This window comes from Sipha flava, unplaced genomic scaffold, assembly GCF_003268045.1.
Source record: "Sipha flava isolate LNK unplaced genomic scaffold, YSA_version1 272_pilon_pilon, whole genome shotgun sequence".
NCBI classification, from domain to species: Eukaryota; Metazoa; Arthropoda; class Insecta; order Hemiptera; family Aphididae; genus Sipha; species Sipha flava.
The window spans coordinates 407195-433506 of record NW_020272937.1 but is presented as its reverse complement, the minus strand read 5'-3'; the positions used below and the strand labels follow the sequence as shown (position 1 = coordinate 433506).

Below are 26312 nucleotides of genomic sequence, written 5' to 3'. Positions count from 1 at the left end.
ACACACACACACACACACACACACACACACACACACACACACACACATATGCAAACGTGCACACGCATACATACGCACACACTCGAGTTCACACCTCGGTCCGGCGGTGCTATTTTTCCGGAAGTCGTATCTCCCGGACACAATAGTCGCGTGCACTTCCGGATTCGTGCTTGGACATTACCCAAGGACATTGTGTATTCACCTGTGGACATCCGAAGCCACAATACACAGCGTCCGTCGATCTTTTAGCTCCGCGCCGTCAACCGGACCAGTCGTGTTTTTTCCATCTAATTTTGCGGTCGCACATACGTACTGTAAAAAAATTTATTTTCCTCAGTCGTATTTATTTTGAAATAACATCACATAGACAGATAACTAATTATAGTTTAATTACATTTTTTCTACTTTTTGTCTTTTTTTTTTTTTTTTTAAAATTTTTAACTCTTATTTTTCTCTATACACTTGTACACACGAATCCACGGAATACACGAACACGGTCCACCGTGAAACACTGCCGTTCGTAGTGTCGGACACTTGGAACATGTGCTAGCAATTTTCAATTTGTGATTTACGCGAAAATGAAATCAACAAATTGTTTACCAAGTATGGTTCAAGCTATCACGGTACTCACTGTTCTCAAAATGTTAACAAATGGTATGTTATTAGAAATTAGATTTTTTTTTTCTTTTAATGCACATTTTTATCTTTCGTACATAAAATATTTTGATCGAATTAATAGTTATAGGTATACGACGCTTATTAAATGGAAATTTTTTTTAAATTAGTATAATTTTACTATTTTTTTAATTTAATCGCCCAGTTCATTTTTCCGCGGGTATATCGTATATGTTGATTATTAAAAACGATCTTGGAATATTATAGCACAATCGTAAGGGATGCAATTCGTTCGCTTTGTTATCACATAGTCTTAGATATTTTCAACGAACCTATATCAGATATGAATTTTACCTCACCTCTCTCGACCGTTGAACGTTCGAATTTTGCGGAGCACGCGGGTTTCGAGGGGCTGACGTGGTCAACAATTAGTCCTTCCGGTCAGCGTTCAGTCACAGTGGTTGCGCACACGATGCGAACTCAGGGTCCAGTGGCCCTGTAATTAAATCACCAAACGATCCGTAGAATTCGAATAGAACAAAAAAAAAAAACACAAACAACATGTTTGTCTGTATAACATATACGAGTACTGCTGTGCAGTAATAACCGTTGTGTTTGTGTGTGGGGGACACTATGTAATTTGGCACAGTCCGACACGTTTTGGGCGAAAGATTTGCCGGGATGACACGTATGGACTGTACAGGCATTTTCCACAGTTGTAATTATCGGCTATAATCCATAGGCTACGATTTTCTGCCAAGTTAGCCATGACTTCAATTTAATCGACCAGTAAGGGAAAGTCCGGAGAGAACTAAAGCAAATTAAGGGTTTAACTGGGGTCCTTGACACGAATATGAGTACACTACTATTTCGTCTAGTGTATTTATGAACTCTGCTGGTCATTGTTCTTTATTTAATCACCATTATATAATCGTCAGTTTGTGTGTATAATATATATATTATATATTATATTATCATCATGATGAATAGTTTTTTTAACAATTTTTGTTTGATGACGTTATTCGATGACCGGAAAAGTTAAATATTGAGTCAATACAAGAATATGATGTTTTCGCGGGTGATCAATTTTTAACCGTCTTTCATACCAGATTGTATTTTCATAGTCAAAAAAACACGGAAATATTCTGTTTCTGATAGTATATATCATCTTTAGCACCTTAAACATTTGAAAACGATTTAATGCGTTCGAAAAAAATTCAGGTCAAAGGTATAATATTAATTTTTTGTATTTATTACTAATAAAAAACATTAAATCTGTTCAAATATTGCATGTTATACCTTTAAGTGTAAATAGGTACAAAACCGATTGGTAAAATGTTCGTAATTTTCGAGAGATAATAATATGGTTCAAAGATATAGTGTTGATAAATATTTATTTTCAAGTCTCAAAGTACAAAATTATTTTTTCTCAAATACAATGTGATCATTGGTCCGACGAAGATGATTCATACAATTTTTTCGATATTTATTTCATAATAAAAAAAACAATTTTTGTTGAATCGAAAATTACCTTTTTAACGTACTCAACGTACGTTTAACATTTGACGTTTACGTTTAAGTGTTTTAAATTTTATTTTAACTTATTTAATGTAACTTTTTAACGTAACCCTTTATAGTCAAGTTACATTTTTAAGAATAATTATTACTTATATCAACTGACAGTCAGAAAATATTCACAGATTAAAAACATTATAATACAATCAATAAAATTTACCCTTCACTCAGAATTTAATTCGAGTATAATATTTTATGTTATATATAATACGTATTCTCTACTCCCGAGTCTAAGTAAATTAAATGCAAATTAGTGAATAATTACCGTAAATATTTCGTTATTTATATCATAATAATATTTGCTTTAAAATCAAATAGTAAAAAATTAGTAAATAAAATAAATACAGCCTAAACTCCATTTACGGATGCCTCTTAAAGGCGGAAACTTCGTTCTAAATAACACAAATGTTTCAATTCTATAGCAAAATTATATAAATGTATTTTATTTTGCCTATACGGTGGAAGCTCCTCTATAACGGATGATTTTAAATTAACTGCCACTTGACCATTTCTATCGAATTTTTGTTGTATTCAATGCTCATAGGCTTGACGATAAAAGTACAATTAAAATTAATCAAACATGTAATAGATAAAAAGCAATAAATAAATAGGTCATTCTATATTTATACTATCTTCGTCATTTCGTCGGACAATGGAGGATAAAACCGTGTTATTTCTATCATAATTGGCTTGTAGATAAAATTCAACTAAAAAAAAAAAATTTCTAATTGTATTTATATTAGGTTATTGCATGTGTTTATTTAATATTTTTTCTTTGACAGTTTATGTTTTTTACAAGTGATACTTATATATTTTACCAGAGAAATATTTTCAAGTTTTTTTTACATTTTTCAATTATCCTATTATTCACATTCCATGATATTTATCTCACAATACTCTAGCCCCAGTGGTTTTTCTAACGTTCGAGATTCGTCTGACAACAATATTATTAATAATTAAAATTTATATTTTTATATTTAATGTGCTCAAAGAAATTTTTTTAAATTTTTTTATACTCATGTTTTCATCGGGATAGATATTCTCATCAAGTACATAGGAATTTTTATGAAAAAAATAATAAAACAAAATATTTGTCGATATAGCGTAATCCCTATTATATTATAATGTAACAGAACGTAATATTGACAATATGAAGTCAGAGAAATTTTGAAAAATAGTTTCGCTTACATCTGTGTATAGTAGATACTTTATATTTTCTTGTCTTGGGCTGATGTCCCATACTGTTATAAAAATTAAATAAAATAAAATATATTTCTCTCATGGTTATGGTTTGAGCAATGTCAGTGGTTGAATTCAACCATTTAATGTGTTTGTCATTATATAATATTAGTCGACTTGGACTTCTGGTATATAATAAAATGTCCAATAACATAGGTGTATGAGTATAATTCTATGTTATAAAGTCTACGGGACAGTTAATAAAATTGTACATTTATTGAATTTAAATTTGATATACATTTTTTTTTTAGTTTTTTATATGAAGTCAATTAATATTGACTTGTTACATAGTTTGATAAAAAATTGCTTTCATAAATTTGTTGTAATCGTGTTATTGAATTACTAAACGGCATTTATGATAATTTAATCAAAATACAGATGAGATTTCTTCCGAGTTCGAAAAAACGTTTATTATTAGCGAATTATTTGCGAGTGTGTGGAATAGATATATCTATAACTTTTCAACAATTTTTTAAAATCAGGTATGTATGGGAAATAACACTACGAGAATAGCACTAAATTTATGTATGAAACCAAATATAATACAATCAGAAAATTATATTTCAATTAAAAATATCTAAAACTGTTAATATTTCTGTTACTGCTGAAGTCTCGAGTTCTTTATCATAGAATACTAAGTATAAAATTATATGTGTCAATGAATGGTTTTTATGATTAATATTGACCATGAGATGTTTAAGAATTCATATTTTCATTAAATATGTATCATGAATAATTAACCTACAGCTGTAGATTATTCGTTAATCATTATTATAACAAAAATAACTGACCATTATAAGTAAAACCCAAAATGGTAGGATTGCGAATAAAAATTTGAAATTCGATTGGATCTTGCGTTGAATTATAATGATCTATACATATTGTACTGTTAAATATGTTTTCTTTCAGTTCCGCCGAATAGAAAACAAAAATGCCAATAACGGGGTTTCTAAATTTTTATTTCTTTTCGTCGTAAAATAATACGTCGGAAATGATTCAACTTGACTGAAAAGAATACACACGTAATATTATGATGATGAATTTTAAAAAGTTTGCTGCCGGCCGATCGTGCCGCGTAAATTATTTAAATTTCGACTAGCAGATAACATTATGTATTATGTGCTAATGTACTGCCTGAATCGGTCCTGACTTTACGTCCCATGGCCGCGTCGTGTCATTGAGAGCGCGGAGATCGTTCCCCGATATCACCCCGCGGTTCGTTGCACTCTTTTGTCGCGGAGAGACCCAAACGCCACGAGTTATTGCATGAGTGATTCGCAATGACCAACCAGTGTTAAAGGATGAAATTATTATATTATATATGCTAGTGCATATATAATAAAAATACGCGCGTGGATCTATTTCCCCGCACTGCCCATTCGAAACATGAGTGAATCACGCGTAGGTTTTTATAACGTTTTTTTTTTATAATTTTAGTTTTTTTTTTTTTTACAAAAATCATATTATTTTAACGAAGCTCGTTGCGCTTAACCGTGTATCGCAAGTATGTGTCGTGATTTTTTTTTTACACTGCGCGTTTGGGCTGTTCGTTGAGAGGAATGGGAAATTTTTTATTTATTTTTCAATCACTGCGGTGTCGCGGCGCCGCTTGTTCAATGATTACATACGAAACATTATAAACCAGCGCTTCTGTAATTTGATTACATATTATTATCTCGAAAAGCGTACAACTCATTATGCATTTGTCTAAAACACACACAATGGCTCGGTTGAAAATCGCCAGAAGTAAATAAAAAGCTCGAGAATCCGCAGTGCGATAGAGGGAAACCAATGTGCTCTCAGTGGGACGGTTTTAATGTAAACTATTAATGCAACTTTCCAGTAAAATATATATATTTTTTTTCATATAAGGAAAATCTTATTTTTATAAAACGCATGAAAATTGTATGAAAATTGAAAATATTATGAACTTTTTACTGTAGAAATGTATCGGATTTTCTCGACTTTTATAGTTTTATTCAAATTTATATGGATACTGATATTATAGTATCAATAGTTATAAGCGTATTTTATTTTACTAGGCATAATACAATTCAGAATAATAATAATATATTCATAATAATTAAATTGAGTAGGTCGATAAAACGATTAGCTTGAGTTCAGTACAAATCGTTAAATTAGGAAACAATTAAATAATAACTATTTTAGCTTTAAGTTATCATAGAGAAAGACAATATCGATATATATATATCTTAGTTATAAATCAAATGTATTAATAAGTATAGTGTACCTATTATAATTACTATGTCGTATTACTTATTCATTCAATTGCTAATAACTTTGCATTTTTATAAACTTTGATCATGATTTTATCCGCAATAAGTATCTTACTTGTATTTATCAATTTTTTGTATATCGAATGTTGAATAAAAATGAAAAAAATATATCCAGTCGGTTTTTAAAATTATCTATGATTATTTCCATAATAGTTGGAGTTGAGCACACAGATATAACAATGGTTGTGATACAAAGCTATAGTTGAACAAATTTGATAAGTTCAAAAGTTGTAAAAATTATTCGATGTTCGACCAAAGCGTAACTTTTATCGCCGGTTAATAATCCCATATTTGCCTATAGCCTGCGTTTATTACTCGATTTACAGCGGGTGGGATCTTAAATTTGTGGTAATCAATTTTTTTATTTTTGCGATAAGTCGTCTATCGCCCGACCGCTGCCAATAGCACCGCGCACGTAATCGGATTAACACACGGCCATGGTGGAATTTTGTGCACAATAACGGATTTTGGGCATTGTAATTTTTTTTTTAACCAGCGCCAATGTCCTGCCGTCAAACTGTGTCAAAAAATAACAATCGAACATTGACCGGCGGCCAGGAAGTCACGGTGAGTTTTCTTTGTTTCCGGTCCCGATCCCGCTGGGTTTACCAACCTATGTGTACGCACTCAGATGCTTCTCCTTCGTCTTCGGATTGACCTAGCCCAAACGTTTGAACAAATTGTCACCTGCAGGCCTTTTCGATTGTATCAAATAAAACGTTCGATTTTTTTTTTCTGACGATCCTTGAAAAAATTCAAGCGCATACAATTTAATGCAACGATTATCCGACATGCAAATGTAATTGAAAACTTTATAAGTGCCCTCGAAGATGTAAAATAAAAAACTATTAAAATTATTATCGTACTGTTAAAATAATATTTTACTAATGTCTATTTCAGCGACATAGTTTTAACATTTTATTGCATTAATTTTTTTTTACTTCAAATCCCGTGTCGGCGACGCTAATTAATTAGTGGGGGCTCCCATCCAGGTTGAAAATCACTAGTGCACGTGTATGGATACGGTGCGCGCGTTGAGACGTTGATGGTCGAATGCAACGATAAAGATTGTTACCGCCGTCTTGCACGTATCACATTTGCCTACACAGCGCCGCCTTATCGGTTTAAACGAATCTATAATTAATATTATAAACGTAACACAATAAATATTTTCGGACGTAATAGTGATATTATTTTGAATGGTATGATGTTTGTGTTTTTTTTAATTTTAGACATAATCCCAATGGTTTGATATATTACTGTTAGAACCATTACCGATAACAATGCAATCTTAAGCAAAAAAAAAAAAAAAATAGTGTGTGTAATGTCTTAAATAATAATAAATGTGAAATAATTTTCAATTAAACAATTTTGTTTAATTAAATGATCGACGGAGAAAAATATTTTATTAGCTCTCTGTCGTCATTTGCACGTTACTAGATTGTCCAAATATTACTCGTATAACGATATAACGATAACATGTACTTGTTACACGTATCAAATTCAATGGATTTACAGTACTAATTTGTGAAAAATCGATGTTGACAATTTCAAATGTAATCACAATACTCTAAGGTATATTTAAGTAAATTTAAGTATTTTTAAGTAAATTCATCTTACAGTAAAATTATAGTGTCGACAATAAATGTTTGCATTCTAAAAATCGTGATTAAGCATTATTGGTTTTCTATATAAAACACATACGGGACAGCCAAACTGATAAATTGTACTTGACACCAATAAATATGCCCCTTCTCATCATACATAACCCACACCATTACTGACACGTTTGATTTGCGTTAATTTGTTATTTCACGCTGTCGGAATTTCGCATGTAGTGGAAGGATGATCTAGACGTACATCAGACCATAACTAGTTCCTGTCAATCAGCGTCAGTGGAAAGATTGACTTCAGCTTTTAATATTATGGAGTCACCGTCCGCTTTACCAGCATTATAGCGTTGAGCCCAGTAACAAAATATTTGCTGCTGGTAAAGTGAACCATCGACTTATACGAGTAGTTTTTCATTCTTTTTTTCACCCGAGGAAAGTTTGAGAGTGTACAAATCGAATTATTTTTATACAGCATTATTATGATGGTCATAATGAAACCATATCTTACTGTTTCGTACTTTGTGATGCTCGTAATGTACTCAACGGTACACACGATCGGTAAGCTTTCACATAGTTCAGTAATTTTGGTTGAGATTTCCAGTTGAATAAAAATAAAATAAAAATTCTGTTTACGATTACATTTTTATTGACAAATAAGCACGACGAGACATTGCATTGTTATGTTTAGTAATTTATTTAATTTTTTTATTGCAGCCCAAACAACGTGCAACCAAGGCATCGGCCGAATCGTTTACGAAAGACTACCCGATCAGCAATTGCAAGGATTCGATGATGACGTGGTGAGTACATTATATTTTATCCGTTTGTGCATTATACCAGTGCCAAAAGTAAAACATTGTAGACTACTCGGAATATATAGATTAAATGATGAAAATATCTCATGATTCAACTATACTGTTCGATATTTATGATTTTATTAATCATCTAAAATTAATCAAACGCTTAGTACTTGTAAAAAGAAAATATATATTTATTTATTTTTTTCTGAAATTTGGTAAACAGATAATATCTAATAATTTCAATATCATATTTAAATAAATGGTTTAGGTGTAGTTAAAATTTTTCATAAACGCAATTAGTAAATATTTTTCAATTTATCAGTAAATAATAAAATACAATTTAATCGTACGGAAAACTGTAGGTACGGTTTTTTAATGCATATATTTCGTTCGGTAATATACGATGATATTATGAGTTAAATGTTTTCAAAACTTCGCGTCTCAAGTTAATACATAATATTTGATTAAATGGTCTATAGTTTAAATTAAATTTTATTTCGATACATCTCTTTCTCCAAGTGAGATTTAAATGGCAAGTTTAGCAAGATTTCTTATTTTTTTTTTAAACCGACCCTTAAAAAAGTTTACAAACTCATAGGACGTATTATTTTGTTCTTTGTTTTAAAATTATAATGGTTTCACCGTTTCTATAAAACTATAGGTGCACTTTGTACAAAAAACCTATTCCCAGTTGCATATTTTGTTCCGCTTGTTTTAGGTACGGGACACGGCCCCGCCTTTCCGAGTGCTGGAAAAATGCCAAGAGCTTTGTCTGCGAGACCGTACGGCCACCAACAACCTAGTACGGACGTGTACGTCGTTTGATTTCCAACCGGGCAGTCGAATCGCTTCGTTTAGCGGCACGGTCGAGTACGAGGAATCCACGTGTTACCTGACCAGGGAACAGGCACACCCAGAAGGTATCGGCGTGCTGGTGGTCGTGCCCAATAGCGTGCATTACACCGAAGTGTGTCTGTCATGTGAGTACCGCATAATCCTGCATTAATGTACATTATATCAAAGGTGGTGCGGCAAAAGCTAAGCTCAGCCGGTTCGGTAAAAATATTAAAAATAAGAACTTGGTTTTTTGATCAACAAAAGTGCCCATTCCCGACCATTGAATGGTAAGTGTCGGGAGACTTGAACGACCTGGAATCATTCGATCGTTGCGAATCGAAAATATTTCTCACGAGTAAAACGATTTGTATTATTTTAAAATAGATCACGTCGAACGCACGGAGACCTTTAACGTGATACTTTCGTACCAATATACATGCAGATCTATTGGCAACGAATTATTTGACCAACACATTTTTTACCACGTTTGCGGCGTATAATAATCATCACACACGATTCAAATTAAACATACCCAAAAACGATTTGTAATTAGATACAATAATACCGTGATTACTATTTAACACTATGCATCGCAATTATTTAATGTTCAGTTTAAAGGTTAATTTTATTTTTTCTTCGTCATATCGGAAATACATTGTTTAATATACTTATGGATTTTGTTTTATAGTTTTTAAATCAAACATGACTTTGTGTTCAAACGCGTCGCGCACATAACTGTAACAACAAAACATAATCAAAAACCGTTCCGTCGTCGGTCGTATTCACTGTAGTGTAACAAAATATTTTATATTTGTCAAAGAACAGTTAGACGTAGGTACGCTTAATTGAATTCGAATGAAATCGAATGACTGGTGGTATGAGAAACTATGGTACAACTTTTATTCATGAAAATATTTTTTTTAAACGATCGGTGTACATTATTACAATGTTGTCACGTGGGTTAGTATAATATTATCGTGTAGATATGTATAATAATTTATCAAGATTTGGGTTACAAACGGTTTAGGTTATGCCCAGACGGCTCAAATCTGTTGATATCTGCCCTTTGCCGTTTGTTCTGAAACTAGTAACCGGGCTACAAATGTCAGGATCTTAAATGTATTTATGTTATCTTTATGAGAATAATACTTTTATACAAATATATATGAACGTGAATAAATCATTTATAATTATTACTATGTTTCAATGTACTATAACTACCATATACTATATAATAACTATAATTATATAGTCTAAAAAAAAAATTAATAAATCCCTCTGCACAACATATCTAATCCAATATTTCGACAACTTGACAACACAAATAATATTTTTTAAGCTCTTTACGTTTTGAATTATCTCAATTTAATTTTTATATTATACTAAATAATTATGTTACATTATGTTAAACGTGAAAAAAAATATATTACGTTTTTTTTAATTTTACCCTTCTCTTGTTACTCAAGGCTTGTTATAAAATGTGAAGGACAATATGTACATATAATTCTATATCACTAAATTAGATACGGATGAGACAGTTCAACTATTAATAATGGTCATTATTAATTTACTGTTTGCAATCAATACTGAACCGATAGTACCTGTACTGTTACATTTATTCGTTTAGAGATATCATACTTCATACATAATTTCTAATTTAATAAACATTTAACGATTCTGTTGTTATTTAAAATCACTACTCGCTTAATTAGAGTTTTGACTGGACATTTTTTTTTACTTAAATAAGTAAAATAAGTTTTTATATTATTTTATATCACTTCCTCAGATGAGATTACACCGATATATTGGCCAACCATAGGTATGCGCACGAGAATATGCAAAATTTTATAAATGGAGTCTTACAGTTTAAATTTAAGAATAAGAGGCCTATATGTTAACTAATTTTTCTTAAATTAAATATCATTTATTTTAAAATACTCGTATTTGGTAAAAAAATTAATTATGTTTTGTAATAGAAAAAATGTACCGAAATTTTCCAAGTTTTCGCACGAAAATATTATGATAGTTTAACAGTTACAATTTAATACAAAAGTACAAATCATAAATAATTGAAGCTATCTGAGAAAAATATACGAGATTCAAGGAAAACATATTCATTGGGACTAATACATCACAATGTTAAATATAAAATTGTAGTTAGGTTTATTTAATTATTTATACACCATCATTTATTAAATATACCTAGGTATTCGTTTTTTTTAAGATAAGGCCCAAAAGTATTGCAGGTACACCTTGATACAAGTCTGCGCTCGCCTATGCTATCAATCAATCACCAATCACATTATCGGACAGTTAAATAATTATTACATTTCCCGATGAATTTAAAACAATTAATTGACAGATCCATTAATATTATTTTTAACGTCCGTTTTAAATAAATGTTTATTTTTAACCATTTCGATCATGTTATTTATTTAATATCTTCTTCTTGTATGCGTATATAGATGTAGAAATAGGGGGTGGAAGACAGGGATTCGTTCCTGGTTGTAACATTTTAGAGGGTGTAATTTTTGTAATTTTTCACAACTAATTTGATATTTTTAACTTTGTTAAATTTTGATTTTAGGTTAAAACTCAATAAGTATGATTGTATATTTATTATTAGAAAAAAATTCTTGAGAAGAGTATTTGATTATTGGTCTATGATAGGGCATAATTTTAATATTTTCCCTGGGCGTAAACATTTCTAGTTTCACCTCTACGTGTGTAATATATGTATTATACATATATATATATATACATATACTATTATTTCAGTTTTAAAATTTTATCTTTAATCCACTTTAATTTTTCCAAATTATGTTCTTCTTCTCTATTAAAACCAATATAATTAATTAATTGTGCCTATCAGCATTCATCATTATTTCACTTTTCAACAACATATTGTATATTTTTTTATTGATTTTATTTTAAATTGTATCTTAATAACTGTAGTATTGTACTCATAATTGTCGTGTTATTGTTGTATAATGCCAAAAGACCTTTCAAATAATAGAAAATTATTTTTATTATTTTATCAGTAATGGCGAGTGGTGGTAGGTGATTGAAAATCAACAGCGTTCTCTAAAATAGTTGGAAAATTGTATTAAACATTTAGTATAAGAAAATTAACGTTTCCAGTATTTATATGTTTTTGTTATATTATAAGGGGAAAAATTAATTGTTTTACTGCAGATTTTTAAATTAATTATATGATTCAATCAATCTTTTTTTTTTTTTTTTTTTTTTTTTTTATTTATTAAAATATAATTACAATCTATACAGCTATTTAAGTACATTTAGTAATTTTGATATAAGCATAGTATTTACATATCGAGAGTGACAGATGTGGGAGGGCACTCAGTAGTGCCACCCGACGCTTCAATCAATCTATTTAAAAAAGTTTTCATTTAATTTATTTTCATTATATATTCATCGTTCAACATAATATTCATTATCTCATTATTATTAGAATACAGTGCCACCTACTACTATTGCAATGTCGTTTGTAACTCAAAGTGTATCTTTTTTTCATTATGTAATAATATTCCTACTAGTATTATGTTTCCTAAGCGGTTCGTTTCCATTGTAATACAGATTTAAGATATGCATATAATATTGTACAAAATTCTACAAAAATAAAAGCAGTACCTATTTAGTAATAAAAATGAAAATCTATTATTAGGTATATAAAATAAAAATTGGTTAGTGATTTAGATACTATTTTTTTGATATTATACGGAAATATCTTTCGGAAATAATATTTTCAGCAGTTAATAATTACTTTGTTTTACGTTTCAATGTTTTATAAATTATGTTGTTGTAACTTTTTTAGGACATTAATATTTCAACATTATTACGTAGAATAAAAAAAAAATCGCTTATGTATAATGCTAGATATATACTGATATATATATATATACTATATATACGTGGAATATTAATAATAGTAATATTAAATGCATAATTTAAAAGCTCAGATAATTTTTGAATAAATCCAAATAATTTTTACCAGTTAAGTTTAAATGCAAACATTTACACTAAAAAAAAAAAAAAATCAATAAAACATATAACTTTCAAACAGTATATAATTTTTTTTCGTCCAAATTTGATGATTATTTTCGAAAGTCCAGTTCATATTTTGCTTTTTCTTTGACCTCGATTAACGTACGAATTATGTTTGTTCTGGACAATAATCACCCCCGGTCAAACACACGGTGTGCAACCGACCGTGTTATGTTATGTGATCGACGTGAGGTGAATAACCTTTTGTGTTATCAATCACGATTTAAATTGCTGGGAAGTTCAATTAAAATCATCATTATTATGAAGTTATTTCCAAATATATTTCAAGTTATTTATCATGGTGGTAAAAAAATTTGTTATACTAGATATCAGTTGAATTGTGGACGTATCGTTATGGGAAAAAAATACATTTAACACGTTATTATAGCGAAGAAAATACGCATTAAAATTATACAATACACGTATTGTGTTTACTACTTCGTTACTAAACTATTGATTATTAGTAAATAATTTTTTTCCAACACGTATATTGGGAATGGTAGTGCAATTATATTATTCGCCGGTTGTATCTATTATCCTTTGAAATTATAATATTATATAATAACAACATTTTCCGACGTTATTTTTATCTCTTCCCGATATTCAATAAAAAATTAATCATTCAGTAACCCGGTGTCAAACTGACAGCGTAATTATAAAATTGCTTAAGACTTATTTATTTTTTTTTTTGGAAAAATTAATGTATAAAACAAATCATGTAAAATAATTCAACATGGTATTCAAACGAAAACATACCTTATTTACGCCATTCTGAATACACGTTATGCCATTAAACTTTCATCGATCATAGGTGTTCATAACCTCGTTTTTGATTTTGCATTCCTTTCGAACTTTGAAATTTGTCCAGTTGCTGACATGTCTACACTATTTGTCCATGATACCTTTCTAAGGAATTCAACATAAAGTCTTCGGCGTAGATATCGTGATAAAATTGGATTTAGTAATATTTAAAAATAAAAAATTACTTTTATAATAATAATAATGATTAAAAAAAGTAATTTCAATATATTCTTGTTCTTCGTGTGCCGCTGCTGAACGCCTGTTATGTGTTTAAGCTAATCAAATCGTACACATAAATGTAATTAGTTTTCAACGATCACACATATAGTGATTGAACAAGTTATTGTTTGAAGATTGTATACATTTTCCAATAAATTAATAAAAATATAAGCCATAGTGTTTCAGTTTATGCATTTTGTGTTAGAGAAATTATTGTGATTCTCTGTCTCTATAAATATATTTATCACGTGCGTAACAGTAATTTTTACTCGTATTATTTATTTATAACGATTTTTTTTCATATGGCACTTAGTATATATTTAAAAAAATTGTAATACAAATTATTATTTACTAGAATAATAATAGACCATTCTTAATAATTGCTACAAGTTGAAAATACAATAACTATATGAAAACTATAGCAATAATGCCACTATTAATCAACTGGTGATTAGTAATTTTTATAGATATATAAAACATAATGCTATCTATATTCAAATTGGGAATAATTTTTTAAGCAATTATGCTATTATGTATAACAAATTCGGATGATCTGAATTTCAATATTTTTTTATGGTAGGTATGTATATGTTACGAATAGAGTACGAAAATCGGGTAATATGAACAATACTCAGGCCTATTGGATAAAGTAAACATATTTGTAACAGTGCATTTTTTAAACTAGTTGACTTGGTGACACATGATATGTCGCCCGTTCGATTGAAAGACTAAATAAAATTATGCAGGCCGAACGTGAAATACTACCATCACCCCATTAAGGCTACGTTCAGACGGTGACTGATTAGATTTTTTCACGTACAGGTTTTGATACATGGATATAGTAGCACTGTCGGCAGTCAACACATAATTGTTATCATAGATTACGTGTTTCACTCATTTTTTATTGGTATAGAAATGTTTGTATGGAACGTTGGTACATCGAAGATTCTGGGTATATCCTCTTTTAAAAAATGATCCATGACGTGAAAAACGTTTTGAAAAATTTTACTTAAACCTGACTGAGAACAGAAATTTTATAATTATTTTCGTATGTCGATGGCTAATTTTGACAATCTATTATTAAGACTAGAAAAGGATTCTACTATATTGAAATACTATCGTCTTCCATTTTAAAAAGCTTAATAATAATAATAATACAAGACAAGCGTTAACTAATCACAAATACGATAAAAATATATTCGAAGTTTATCGAATCGTAGTGACAAGTTCGTACGGTGTATGAAAAACAATATTTCGCGAATACGGAATTTTCTCACGTGGACTTTGTGTAAACGTACAAATATAACATTCGCTGCTACTGTTCTTTTTGATAAAATCTCGTATACGGTATACGAGAAAAATGTCGTCGTCTGAGCGTAGCCTAAGTATACAGATTATTTTGAGAGAAAAAAAAAACTGTCATCCAGTTAAAATTCTTTAAAAAATGCACTGATTTGTAATACGTTTATTTTTTAGGTACATTAACCAGGTAATTTGTACATTATTTACCTTTGAGCGGACAAAGTGTTTTCATAAAATAAAATATGATAAAATATCAATTGTAGATAATATTCATAAAATACGAGTATAAATTGTATATTACGATAAATCGTGTGCATTGCTATTGTATATTAATTTTAAACTTCAATATGGTGCTATCGGTTTTCAAGTTCACTTGTTCGGTTTATTAATATTTGATAATTTAATTTTTTTTAAAAAAAGAAATTTTATGAGAAATTTAATAAATTAATCAATGAAAAGAATGAGAATTCGGTAAATTTAACGGAATCAGAATACTATGACATATTATCTGAAATAAGAAACGTAATAAAAAACAAATAAATCATAATGAACCATTAATAAATATTTTACAAGTGTCGGCTACAAAAAAAATTCTTTGTGTGAAATAACTAATGCACAACTTATTTTCGATGGTCAAAGTTTTAAAAAATGTTTGTATAAAAATCATTGTTTAACAAATAAATGTACGAGTAAATGTAAATCTGAGGAGATATTTTGCAACTTAAAATGCCATCCGGATTTGAACTGTTCCTATAAATAACTATATTTAATTATTTAAATTTTTTCATGTATAAAATATTAATTTAATAATACATAATTTACTTAATAATTTTTTTTTCTCGAATTCATATGATTTGGTTTTTTTTCTACTTCATACCTTATCCATAGCACACTGGATAATGTACACATTATATTATTCATACGAATAAGGTTTACTTTACTCGAGTAATGTGTAAAATATCAATTTTCGAACTTTATCCGTAACATACATATGTACTCGTATTTTTCGTATGTATACGAACGGACATAGGACAAAATTAAAAATATTTAGTGTTCCGAAAATTGATGTTGTTCGTATAATTTACAGCTAGTAGGATTGAAAGAGAATGTGCCAATAGACATTACGTTTTCGAAAGACATACCAGGAAGAAACTTAAGTTACCACCTAGCGAATATAAGGAAATGATAGCAGCTAACCGGACGGATTGCGAAGACAAATGTTTGAACGAGTTCACGTTTGTTTGCCGATCGGTGACATACGACTCGGCCTCAAAAACTTGTTGGCTCAGCAGATTCACCAGGAGATCACACCCAGAACTACTTGAAGAAGATCCTAGTTCTGATTATTTAGAAAACACTTGTTTGAACGGTAAGCATATTTCCCACTTGTGCGATTATTTATCATTTGTTTCGTACGATGCAGTTAAATTATTCGCTTGAGAAAATATTACAATTGATTTTTTTTTGTGCACGTTCAGTCGAAAGACGTTGTGATGGGCCAGTTATATTTGTCAAAGAGGAAAACAAACGGTTGGGTGGGCCGTTTGAAGTGGACATTTTCGCCAATCTATCTTTGATCGAGTGTCAAGCGCAATGTTTACGCGCCGAAAAGTGAGTATAATATATAATGATATGACTTTAAACATGCAATCGACCTATCGAAATTGGGATTTTAAACTACCAACGGATAGTTTTTTAAATTTTTTTTTTTTGCACTCTTCCTTAGATATTTCTGTCGGGCCGTCGAGTACGACGAACAAATCAGACGTTGCATAATATTCGAGGAAGACTCGATGTCGCAGAAGGATGATCTCAGAGTGAGCAACAGTCCTACGCACGATCTGTACGACCTGGTGTGCTTGGACAACCGTAAGTGTTTAAGATTAATTTAAGTCACCCCCCTGCTAACCAATCACTGACCCAACGTGTGTTTGCAAATCTCTAACGAAATATCAGGTGGCGACTTGCTTACAGCCAAGGGCAATGAGTTCTCGGACAACACGTTAACGTCACACCTATTCGCCGATGGCCGCAGACCCGACACGGCTTTCCAACGGTACAGGAACAGCCGGCTCGGCGGTGAGTTTCATTCGGAAATCACTGGACGGTCGTTGAGCGAGTGTCTGGATGAGTGTCTGAGGCAAGTGAGCTTCCAGTGCCGTTCGGCCGTTTACAGCGAGCGTTTCAGGATCTGCAGGCTTAGCCGCTTCAACCAGAGAGACGGGCATCGCGTGATATACGACGCTGATTACGATTATTACGAAAATTTAATGAGTGAGTTGACCTACCATTATATTGATTGAATCACTATTATTGATTGTTGATTTTCGGTCTCGTGATTTTTTGATCAATTCTGTTTGCATATTTCCGAAATACATATTATTTATCTGTTGTTAATTATTCTATTCACAGACGGCGGTGTCGCGTCAACACCGTTCACAAGACCCGATCCCCTGGGACAAGGATCCAATTTTCTAGGCAGTGGCAAACCGCCTTATCCAACTCCGGGTAAACCAATAGGTGAGGTTTTAAATGTTAAAGTTCGAATAAGAAACAATCATTATATTTATGATCCGTAATATAGGAGGAGGTTTTGGTGGAGTGTACGGAGGAGGTTCTTATCCGGGTTATTCTAGTACAGCCGGCAACGGGATTGGAGGAGGAGGAGGAGTAGCCGGAGGAAGTGGTGTGAGTTCAAGCGTTGGACCTTATCCTAGTGAAGCACCTGTAGGATATTGGGGCCACGTTGGAGGTCACGGAGCGGATATACCTCCTTTTCTGGGTTCCGGGGGCAATAATTATGCCTTCGGATCCACACCGGCCGTTATCGGATCTTCGATACCACCGTACACACCTTCGGCTATTCCTGGTGGATTACCTCCAATCGGAGGATCTCCATTAGGACCTCCTTTGGGACTTCCTAGTGTACCAGGTTATTATGGCGGCGGTATCGGCGGTGGAATCGGTGGTGGTGGTGGTATCGGTGGCATAGGCGGCGGCGGCATCGGTGGTGTGGGCGGCGGCGGAATAGACGGCAACAGACCGTTCAATATACGATGTGACGACGCTGACGGATTCAAACAGGTATTTTATTAGCTTGTTCAAAACCAAACGTAACGTGGCGTCTAATGTATGTGCACGGATTAATAGATGGGTGTACGGATGCGTATGGCAAGAGGATTGATTAAGCGATTCATCACTGCGCCCACGTTATCGCATTGCGAGCGCGAGTGTTCGTTGGTCAGGGATTTCAACTGCCGATCATTTAACTACAGGTGAGTACCGCGTTTCACAGAGTAGTGGTCTATCAGACCCCATTAAGTTTTAGTTATTGTGTCCGAATGATATTCTTGTCAACTGATAATTGGATAATTTTGTCGAACTTCTATTAAACAAAACTTTTCTACAGAACGAATTATTTCTTTTTTTGGAACGATAATATTTTTATTGAAAAACGTTTCAGTTTAAAGAAAAATATTCTATTTGACGAATTAGTTTCATACTATTCTATTGTTTTAAAATTTCAAAACAATATTAATTGTATTTCTGAGTTTTAGAGAATATGGCAAAATAAAGTTTTGGGGATTTAAACAGGAATTACAGTTTTTTGATAAAAGAAGAAAAAAATGTAAAAAAAATGTACTCTGTACATTCATATAATAAGTAAACTATACATAATAATATACCAACTAACATGGTATTATAAATATTGTTTCATATTTAACGATACAACATTATTACTGTATGAATTATCATGCATATAACTATGCCATATTTCGTGCAGTGAAAACAAGTTTCATAAGAAGAGAAATTATAATTATATTTAACGATATTTTTTTTCTGTGAACCGTTCGGTTCGTTAAATAGAGGTTTGACTGTAATAATTATCAAAAACGCAAGCTGATACAATAAGATCGGCTGATCGCGATGCTCGCCAACATTTTAGAAATAGTCTTGTGTTATTAATGACTTTTTATATCGTCGACAGGACGGCACCGTACGGGACGCAGAGAGAAAATTGCGAGTTGAGCGATCAGGAAACGCGATACGTCGACATGGGCAATCCGGCGTTCTTCGAAAACGCGCCGGACTACGATTTTTACGAAAAGTCCGCCATGGGAAGCCGGAGTAGTCAAGAATGTCTGGACGGTAAGTGTTGTCTATAATTACATTACCTAGGTATATTGTTGTCGACAGAACGCACAGCAATTAACTTTATACCCTGTGTTCAAAAACTTATTTAATTATTTTAATTTTTTCTAAATCTTTGCTCACTATACATCGGTCTTTTAAATTAATTTATTCATTATGATCTTTATTTGTGCGATAAAAAAATATATTAATATTTGAACTTTTCTCCATTGTAATATAGATATATTGAATAAATCTATAATGTTCGAGTGTGTTCAAGTCATGACAGTTAGGAATAAATCCCGTTAGATATAAAAATTAGGTACCTAGATAGTGGCATGTAAAATATAAACTGTTAATCATGTAAAAAAGGAGCAAAGAAATTAATATTGAAAAATATTACCATTTTTAAAACCAAAAATAATAGTGATTATTAATACGTAATGGAAATATTTTTCTTAACTCGTAAATTTTAAAATATATTTAAATAATATAAATGCATACCTATCTGAATATCTGAAATGATTCGTTAAACACTTCAAAAAGCACCACAAACTATATTTTTATAGTAAATTATAATATATTTTATTTCTTTAGTGTTTTTTTTTTTTTTTTTGTATGAATATATTTTTCGAAAGTTTGCTTTACGTTTGCACTCGTGTAAAACGTCTTCCGGATTCGATTTTGTTTTCAACATAACCGATTGAAAAAACTTGTATCCAAGCTGATCGTGGCTGTTGTGCATATTTATTCGCAGTGACGCAAGTGTGCAGCGAAGACGGAATGGAGTTCACGCTACGCACACCGGAAGGATTTCTGGGCCGAATATACACGCACGGTTATTACGACAGATGTTTCTACAGAGGAAACGGCGGAACCGCGAACGTTTTGCGGATCAGCGGTGCGCAGGGATATCCGGATTGTGGAACGCAACGGGTAACTATATGTTGTTCGGATCGACATTGCGCTTGATTACGAAACGAACGTGACCATGTGTGTGAATGTTTTCCGGTAGCGTGGGGAAAAACAGGTGGTCCTGTCGAGGTACAGCGACGACGTGTTTAATTACCGTTGGGCACACAATAGACGCAAAAATGCTTCAACGATTTCACGATCACTACGTTGACCGCAAAACTTGTTGCGTATCTTTTTTTTTGTTATCGACAACTTCGGCGCTATATTATTCTAGATGCACAGACTATATAGTTATCAACCGTTATACGATAGAAAATGTTATATTACCATACCGAAGGTGTCAAAAATGTTCTCATACATTCAAAATTATTGAATTTGCTTACCGAATTATTCGTATATACATTCGTTACAACGGTTTAAAATACATAGTACTTTATAGAAATTATAATTGATTGTTTTGGAAATCATCAAAGAATCGCTACAACTTTCGCTAATGTTTTTTTATATCTAATAAGTCTATATTAATGTGCACCGTTGATTAACAGTGCTCTTCAGACAACACAGTATAGTGACGTTAAATAACGTTTAGAAACTATGTGTGTTCCCTCTTTGTTTGGGATTTAAGGAGTCAGTAAATGGCTGATCATAGCCGCTAGTACGGTGAAATATATTATAATTACATATTCATGATCTATCGATGGTTTTTTAAAAGGATTAATATTACACGCAAACAACTTAAAAATGGTTTCGTATATATATATATATATATATATATTTATTTTTACGTTGTGTAGTACGGAGATACAATGACAAACATCGTAGTTGTGCAGTTCAGCGATTACGTACAGACCAGTAGAGACAAACGATACAATTTGACTTGTTTATTTCGAGGCCCAGGGGAGGCTGTCGTCACTTCGAGTTACATGACCGCAAAGTAAGTACAACTTGGATAATTTTGAAAACCTGGACGATTGTTTAGGGTTATATCGTCTAATGGATTTCCGTTTTCAGCTCCGGAAGTCCGATTCCCATCGAATACCTACCGGCGGAGAACTCGTTGAGTTCACGTGTCCGGTTGATGATCCTATTCCAGGGCCGGCCCACGCAAACAATCGCCGTGGGAGACCCACTGACTTTCCGATTAGAGGCTCAAGACGGATATAACTATGCTAGTGACATATTCGCAACTAATGTAATTGCAAGGGATCCGTACAGCGGCAGGAGTGTTCAGTTGATAGACCGTTATGGGTGAGTCCGACGGCTTACGTATTATCGTTACGGCTGGATGTGGTTTTAGAAAAAAGATATGAACCATATTGTATTAAATTATCTAGAATAAGATGAAAGATAATTAAGCAGAATAAAATACAAAATAAATCCTATAGTCTTCATTTTTTACTGTTTTTCTTTTTTTTTCTTATGACTTATACAAATTCGTTGTAATTTTATCAAACGCAGATTTAAACGTTTCGACTAAATTCAAACTAATCGTAATAACAAATCGGTTATCTTAATAACCACAAATGTTTATAATGATATGAGTATTATATTTATTTAAAATGACAACACGCATTGTAGTCCCTGTGGTGGAGTTGGGTGTCAACATTTTTTTGACCTCACTCTCATATCGGAAAAAAAACAACTAATTAATAGAACTACGGTAGACCACGTCGCGTTTTCAATTAAACTGTGAAGTTATCTGCATATATAGGTGTTATTTTGTAGCAAGCGTATGATGAATAACCCACGATTGTATTATTTTCACAGGTGTCCAGTGGATAACTTCGTGTTTCCCGGTTTGGACAAGGCTAGAGAGGGCGACGGCTTGGAAGCGAGATTTAACGCTTTCAAGATTCCCGAATCGAATTTCCTGGTGTTCGAAGCTACCGTCAGGACGTGTCGCGACGGATGTCAACCGGTAACACTATTACATAGTGGATTTTTTTATTCGTTCCGGTTATCCACAATCATATTAACACGTTGCTGTGCTTACTGTGAACATAGGCGTATTGTACACTGCACGCGGGCAGAACGGAACCGTCGCTGGGCAGACGTCGCAGGGACACGAGCGCCGCAGACAAAAACGGAACCACGATGGACGGACCGGACGATTCAACAGGGAACACGCCTGGGGAAGAGGAAAAAGTGCGACAAGTGATTGAGGTAAGTTTGGTGACCGGATTATCGTAGACAAGTTTGTCACGCGTTCCGGTTTTCCTAGGTGTACGAGAGCCGGTACGACATGCCATTGGAACAGATGACATCGGAACCGGCACCGCAGAGCATTTGTTTGACGAACAGAGAATATTACAGCATGGTATTCTCACTGTTCATGTTCTTGGTGCTTTTGATCACCGTGTCCATGTCCGCCGGCATCTACTACAAGTAAGTAGATCACAAACCGCATGTGTTAATAAAGATCGCTTGTTGTTTTGAAACGTGATCTTGATTTTTGGTAGAAAATCGTTACCACCGTGTTTAGAAAAAAAAATAAACCACATAGCGAAGATGCTTTCTTATATATGAGCACAATACTATAAACACATACCCATTTATCGCATTATATTTATCATCATCAGGTATCCTTTGGTAATATTATTTTCGATTTGTCGAGAAATATACAAATATTATTATCGAGACTACGGCTTCGTAAAAATAAAAAAGAAATAATACATTCAAATACGTCTAAAAAGTATTTTTGTTTCACATTTACGTAAACTAAATTAATATAATGCTTAAATTTAGTTTGTTCCAAATGTTAGAAAGTGTATATCTAAATGGAAAATTGAACTACAGTTATTCACTAACACCAATACGAAACGAAAAATCAAAATTAAGAAATTGAAAAATAATATAAATTAAATATAATATTATATAAACTATTTATTTAAATATTAAATAATAATGAATACATCGGGGTTAAACTATAGATTTTAGATATTATAAAATCAATAATTTACCATAGATAAACTAGTTTTATCATTGGGAGTGTTCATAGAAATGAAATGTTAAGTTCGAATTTTTTTGAACATACTGATTTTGAATTTCGTTTATATTATTAATGAACTTACATTTTATTCCGTTTCGAAACATTAAAAATTTTTGATTAGAAAAAATTAATGGGTTCATATGTTTGTTAATAAACAAGTTTTGGGTAATTAAAAGAATTCTCAGGTCTCATAAAATGTATCGTAACTGTTCGCAGGCGTTATTGGTTGCTGACGGCCAAGAATGAAATGGCAAATAGCAGTTCTGGTCTAAGCGACATGACTCAACGTAGCGGGTCTACGGGGCGCATGTCGTTTTCGGGTCGCAGTTTCTTCTCCAACATGTCATTCGGAAAGCGCAAACCATTCCTTAACATAAGGTGAGTCCCTCTAAATATTAATATTTGAGTTAGACTATCCGTGATATCCGTGATTTCATATTACTTTGCTAACATAGTTTTTTTTTCGTTTGAATTAATATTTCATTTATTTTAAAAAGAAAAAAATGCTTTTTAATATATAATTAGTAAGAATATGAAAAGTCTAAAAGCGAAGAAAATTATAAAATAAATTCGTTAAGTCTTCATTATTGAATTCAAATGTTGTGTTTTTCTGTTTTATCAAAGAAAAAAAAATCTATTTTTTGTAAATTATTTAATTTAAATTGTATAAGTTATGTGAGCATATATTTTAACTAATTAGTATAAGCGCACATAAATTGATGACAAATTATTTAAAAATTATTATAATAGTGATACGCGATATTTTAAAGATTAGTTCTTAAATTGATTTTTTATTAAATAAAATTTTCACTTCCCTAACTATGCATCGGCATATATGCTTTGCATTTTTCGTGTGAATATTATTAAATTACAATTTTAATTTCAGAAATATTTGGATGAATAGAATAATGTAATATTATTTAAACACTTATAAAATAAATAAAAAACGTAAGTAGTTATTGTACCACAACTGATTAAACTTAACCGTATTATGATTCATATTTTGTAATACCTATAATTGAGCCGAAAACGTTTTTTTTGACTTGATCAAAAAAATAATAAAAGTAATAAAATAAAATAACATTTTTAATTAGTGTTTAAGTAATATCAAAAAGATCAGAAGCCCCGACTGTAATGCGTACTACAAGACTGCGTAGTAATATTTTCTCGGGCTTTCGTTTTTTCCGTTGGCTATATATCTTGTTGATCGTTCGTTGTCCACCCGCGAATTTCGGAACTTTTTATCAAATATTGTGTCTAAACGTTTTTATCTTTTTGCTCAGAGCACCCGTGGAACCAATGGGTAGTGGATCTACCAACTTAACGACGGCAGTGGTGGTTGGTGGCGGCGGCGGTAGTGGCGTTGGAAAAGGGTTCGAGGATCCAAGCGAGCCGATCTACACGGATCCTTCGTTATTCGAACGGTCTCGGAGCCTGCGCAGCATCACTTTCTCTACAGCGGGTCAGAACGTATTCAAAAATGAAGCTTTCTGTCACTGATGCGTGTGCGAATGAAAGTTAATGCGTGCGACGTGCTTTTTTCGTCGTTGGATAATTATTATTATTACTATTATTAATATTATTTTACTATTAATATTACAATATTTTTTATTCGAAATATTCAAATCTGCCGGTAAACGATCATAATTTCATTGTGTTAAAAAAACGTAACATAATAATAAGAAAATTACCAAGAGTTCCACCTTTCCTTGTGCCGCTAAACGTTCGAACTCGTAGTATATTGCAATTTATAGTCTTTCGAATTTCCACGACAGTCTTAGTGAACTTTTCGGTTACGGTTTACAAATATTTAGATACTCGTTTGAATTTTAAAAATTATTACATCAATTGCCCCTCCTATTCGATTCAAATTAATTCAAACTAAAAACTGATCGTTTTTATTTTAACGGTTTTCTAATTGAAATATTAATTGTCACATTAAATTCTGTAAGACTTCTTCGTGCATATATTAACAAAATTCGAACATTATGTACTAATATAACACGTTCTTCTTTACCTATCTCATATTGTAATCGAATGTATTTTTGTCTTTTTTTTTTTATCTATATTTTATATTTACTAGTTTTAAAACTTGATCACACGTAATATAACGTAATATATTTTTACGTTATGTTTTTACACAAGGATGTTTACTCATGCATTATTTACACACAACATAATATTTTTTTTTTTATTATTATCGTAAGTAGAGTTTAGGTACAGTTTTGGAATTAACGTTGATCACGGATTGAATGTTTTTTTTTATGTCACAAAGGGCTTTTTTTCTTTTTTTTGAGTGCGTTTAAACAATAAGTATCGATTTTTAGTGGCACGCGTTGAATAAAAAATACTTGTGACACGCTCGGTGTACAAACGACGAATGATAATTGCGCTCGAATAATGTTATTTTTTATGCATCTCATAATTTTCACAACTATTTATACTACTTAAGTTTTTGTTAAGGTCGACGTCGGGTATTCCAGTCAAAAGCACATCGTGTTCTCAAAAAATCATCATAATTGATATTATATCATTAGTATTAATCGTTTCACGCAATGTTTTTACCAGTAAAATATTTTTAACATCTCATTCGTTGTCTTCAAATTTTCAAATACGGAATCTTACGAATGTCCAAAATATGAATTACGATGGTCATAGTTTTAATATTATTAAAAAATATCAATAATTATTTTTGTACTATGTACGACTGCTCTTCGCTGAGGTACCCAGGCGGTTTTTGAAATATTATTTTTTACGTAAATATTATACCATAGTTTATTTTATATTATTATCAATGTTACTTTATAACATAATATTATTCTAGTTGTTTATTCGTCTTGATGTATTTATTCTGCTAATACTTTTTAGTTTAACCACTACATTTATCAATAAAAACATATTATACAAACAACCA

The 26312-nt window shown here is 31.7% G+C and overlaps 1 protein-coding gene across 3 annotated transcripts; it reads left to right on the top strand.

Annotated features, from left to right (window-relative positions):
• The first annotated feature begins 238 nt into the window (after positions 1–238).
• Positions 239–26312, top strand: LOC112685279. 3 transcript variants are annotated; one of them, XM_025557119.1, is made up of 19 exons: positions 239–654; positions 8054–8139; positions 8858–9119; positions 16451–16732; positions 16842–16974; positions 17090–17232; positions 17320–17637; positions 17776–17883; positions 17948–18447; positions 18514–18638; positions 19352–19512; positions 20252–20430; positions 21204–21343; positions 21421–21657; positions 22177–22327; positions 22414–22572; positions 22631–22794; positions 23615–23776; positions 24682–24898. In XM_025557119.1, the coding sequence occupies exons 1-19, from the start codon at positions 579–581 to the stop codon at positions 24896–24898; spliced, it is 3603 nt and encodes a 1200-aa protein (XP_025412904.1). In that variant the 5' UTR covers positions 239–578. The 3 variants fall into 3 exon arrangements, with proteins under 3 accessions (XP_025412904.1, XP_025412903.1, XP_025412905.1); XM_025557118.1 differs by lacking the exon at positions 239–654 and adding an exon at positions 7816–7897 and having other exon boundaries at positions 24682–26312; XM_025557120.1 differs by lacking the exon at positions 239–654 and adding an exon at positions 7816–7897 and having other exon boundaries at positions 17338–17637.

Coding starts and splice junctions, on each gene's coding strand:
- LOC112685279 (XM_025557118.1), top strand. CDS start 7,819: ATGATGGTCATAATGAAACCATATCTTACTGTTTCGTACTTTGTGATG. Junction 9,120..16,450: donor CACCGAAGTGTGTCTGTCAT/GTGAGTACCGCA, acceptor TATAATTTACAG/CTAGTAGGATTGAAAGAGAA. Junction 19,513..20,251: donor TAGTCAAGAATGTCTGGACG/GTAAGTGTTGTC, acceptor ATTTATTCGCAG/TGACGCAAGTGTGCAGCGAA.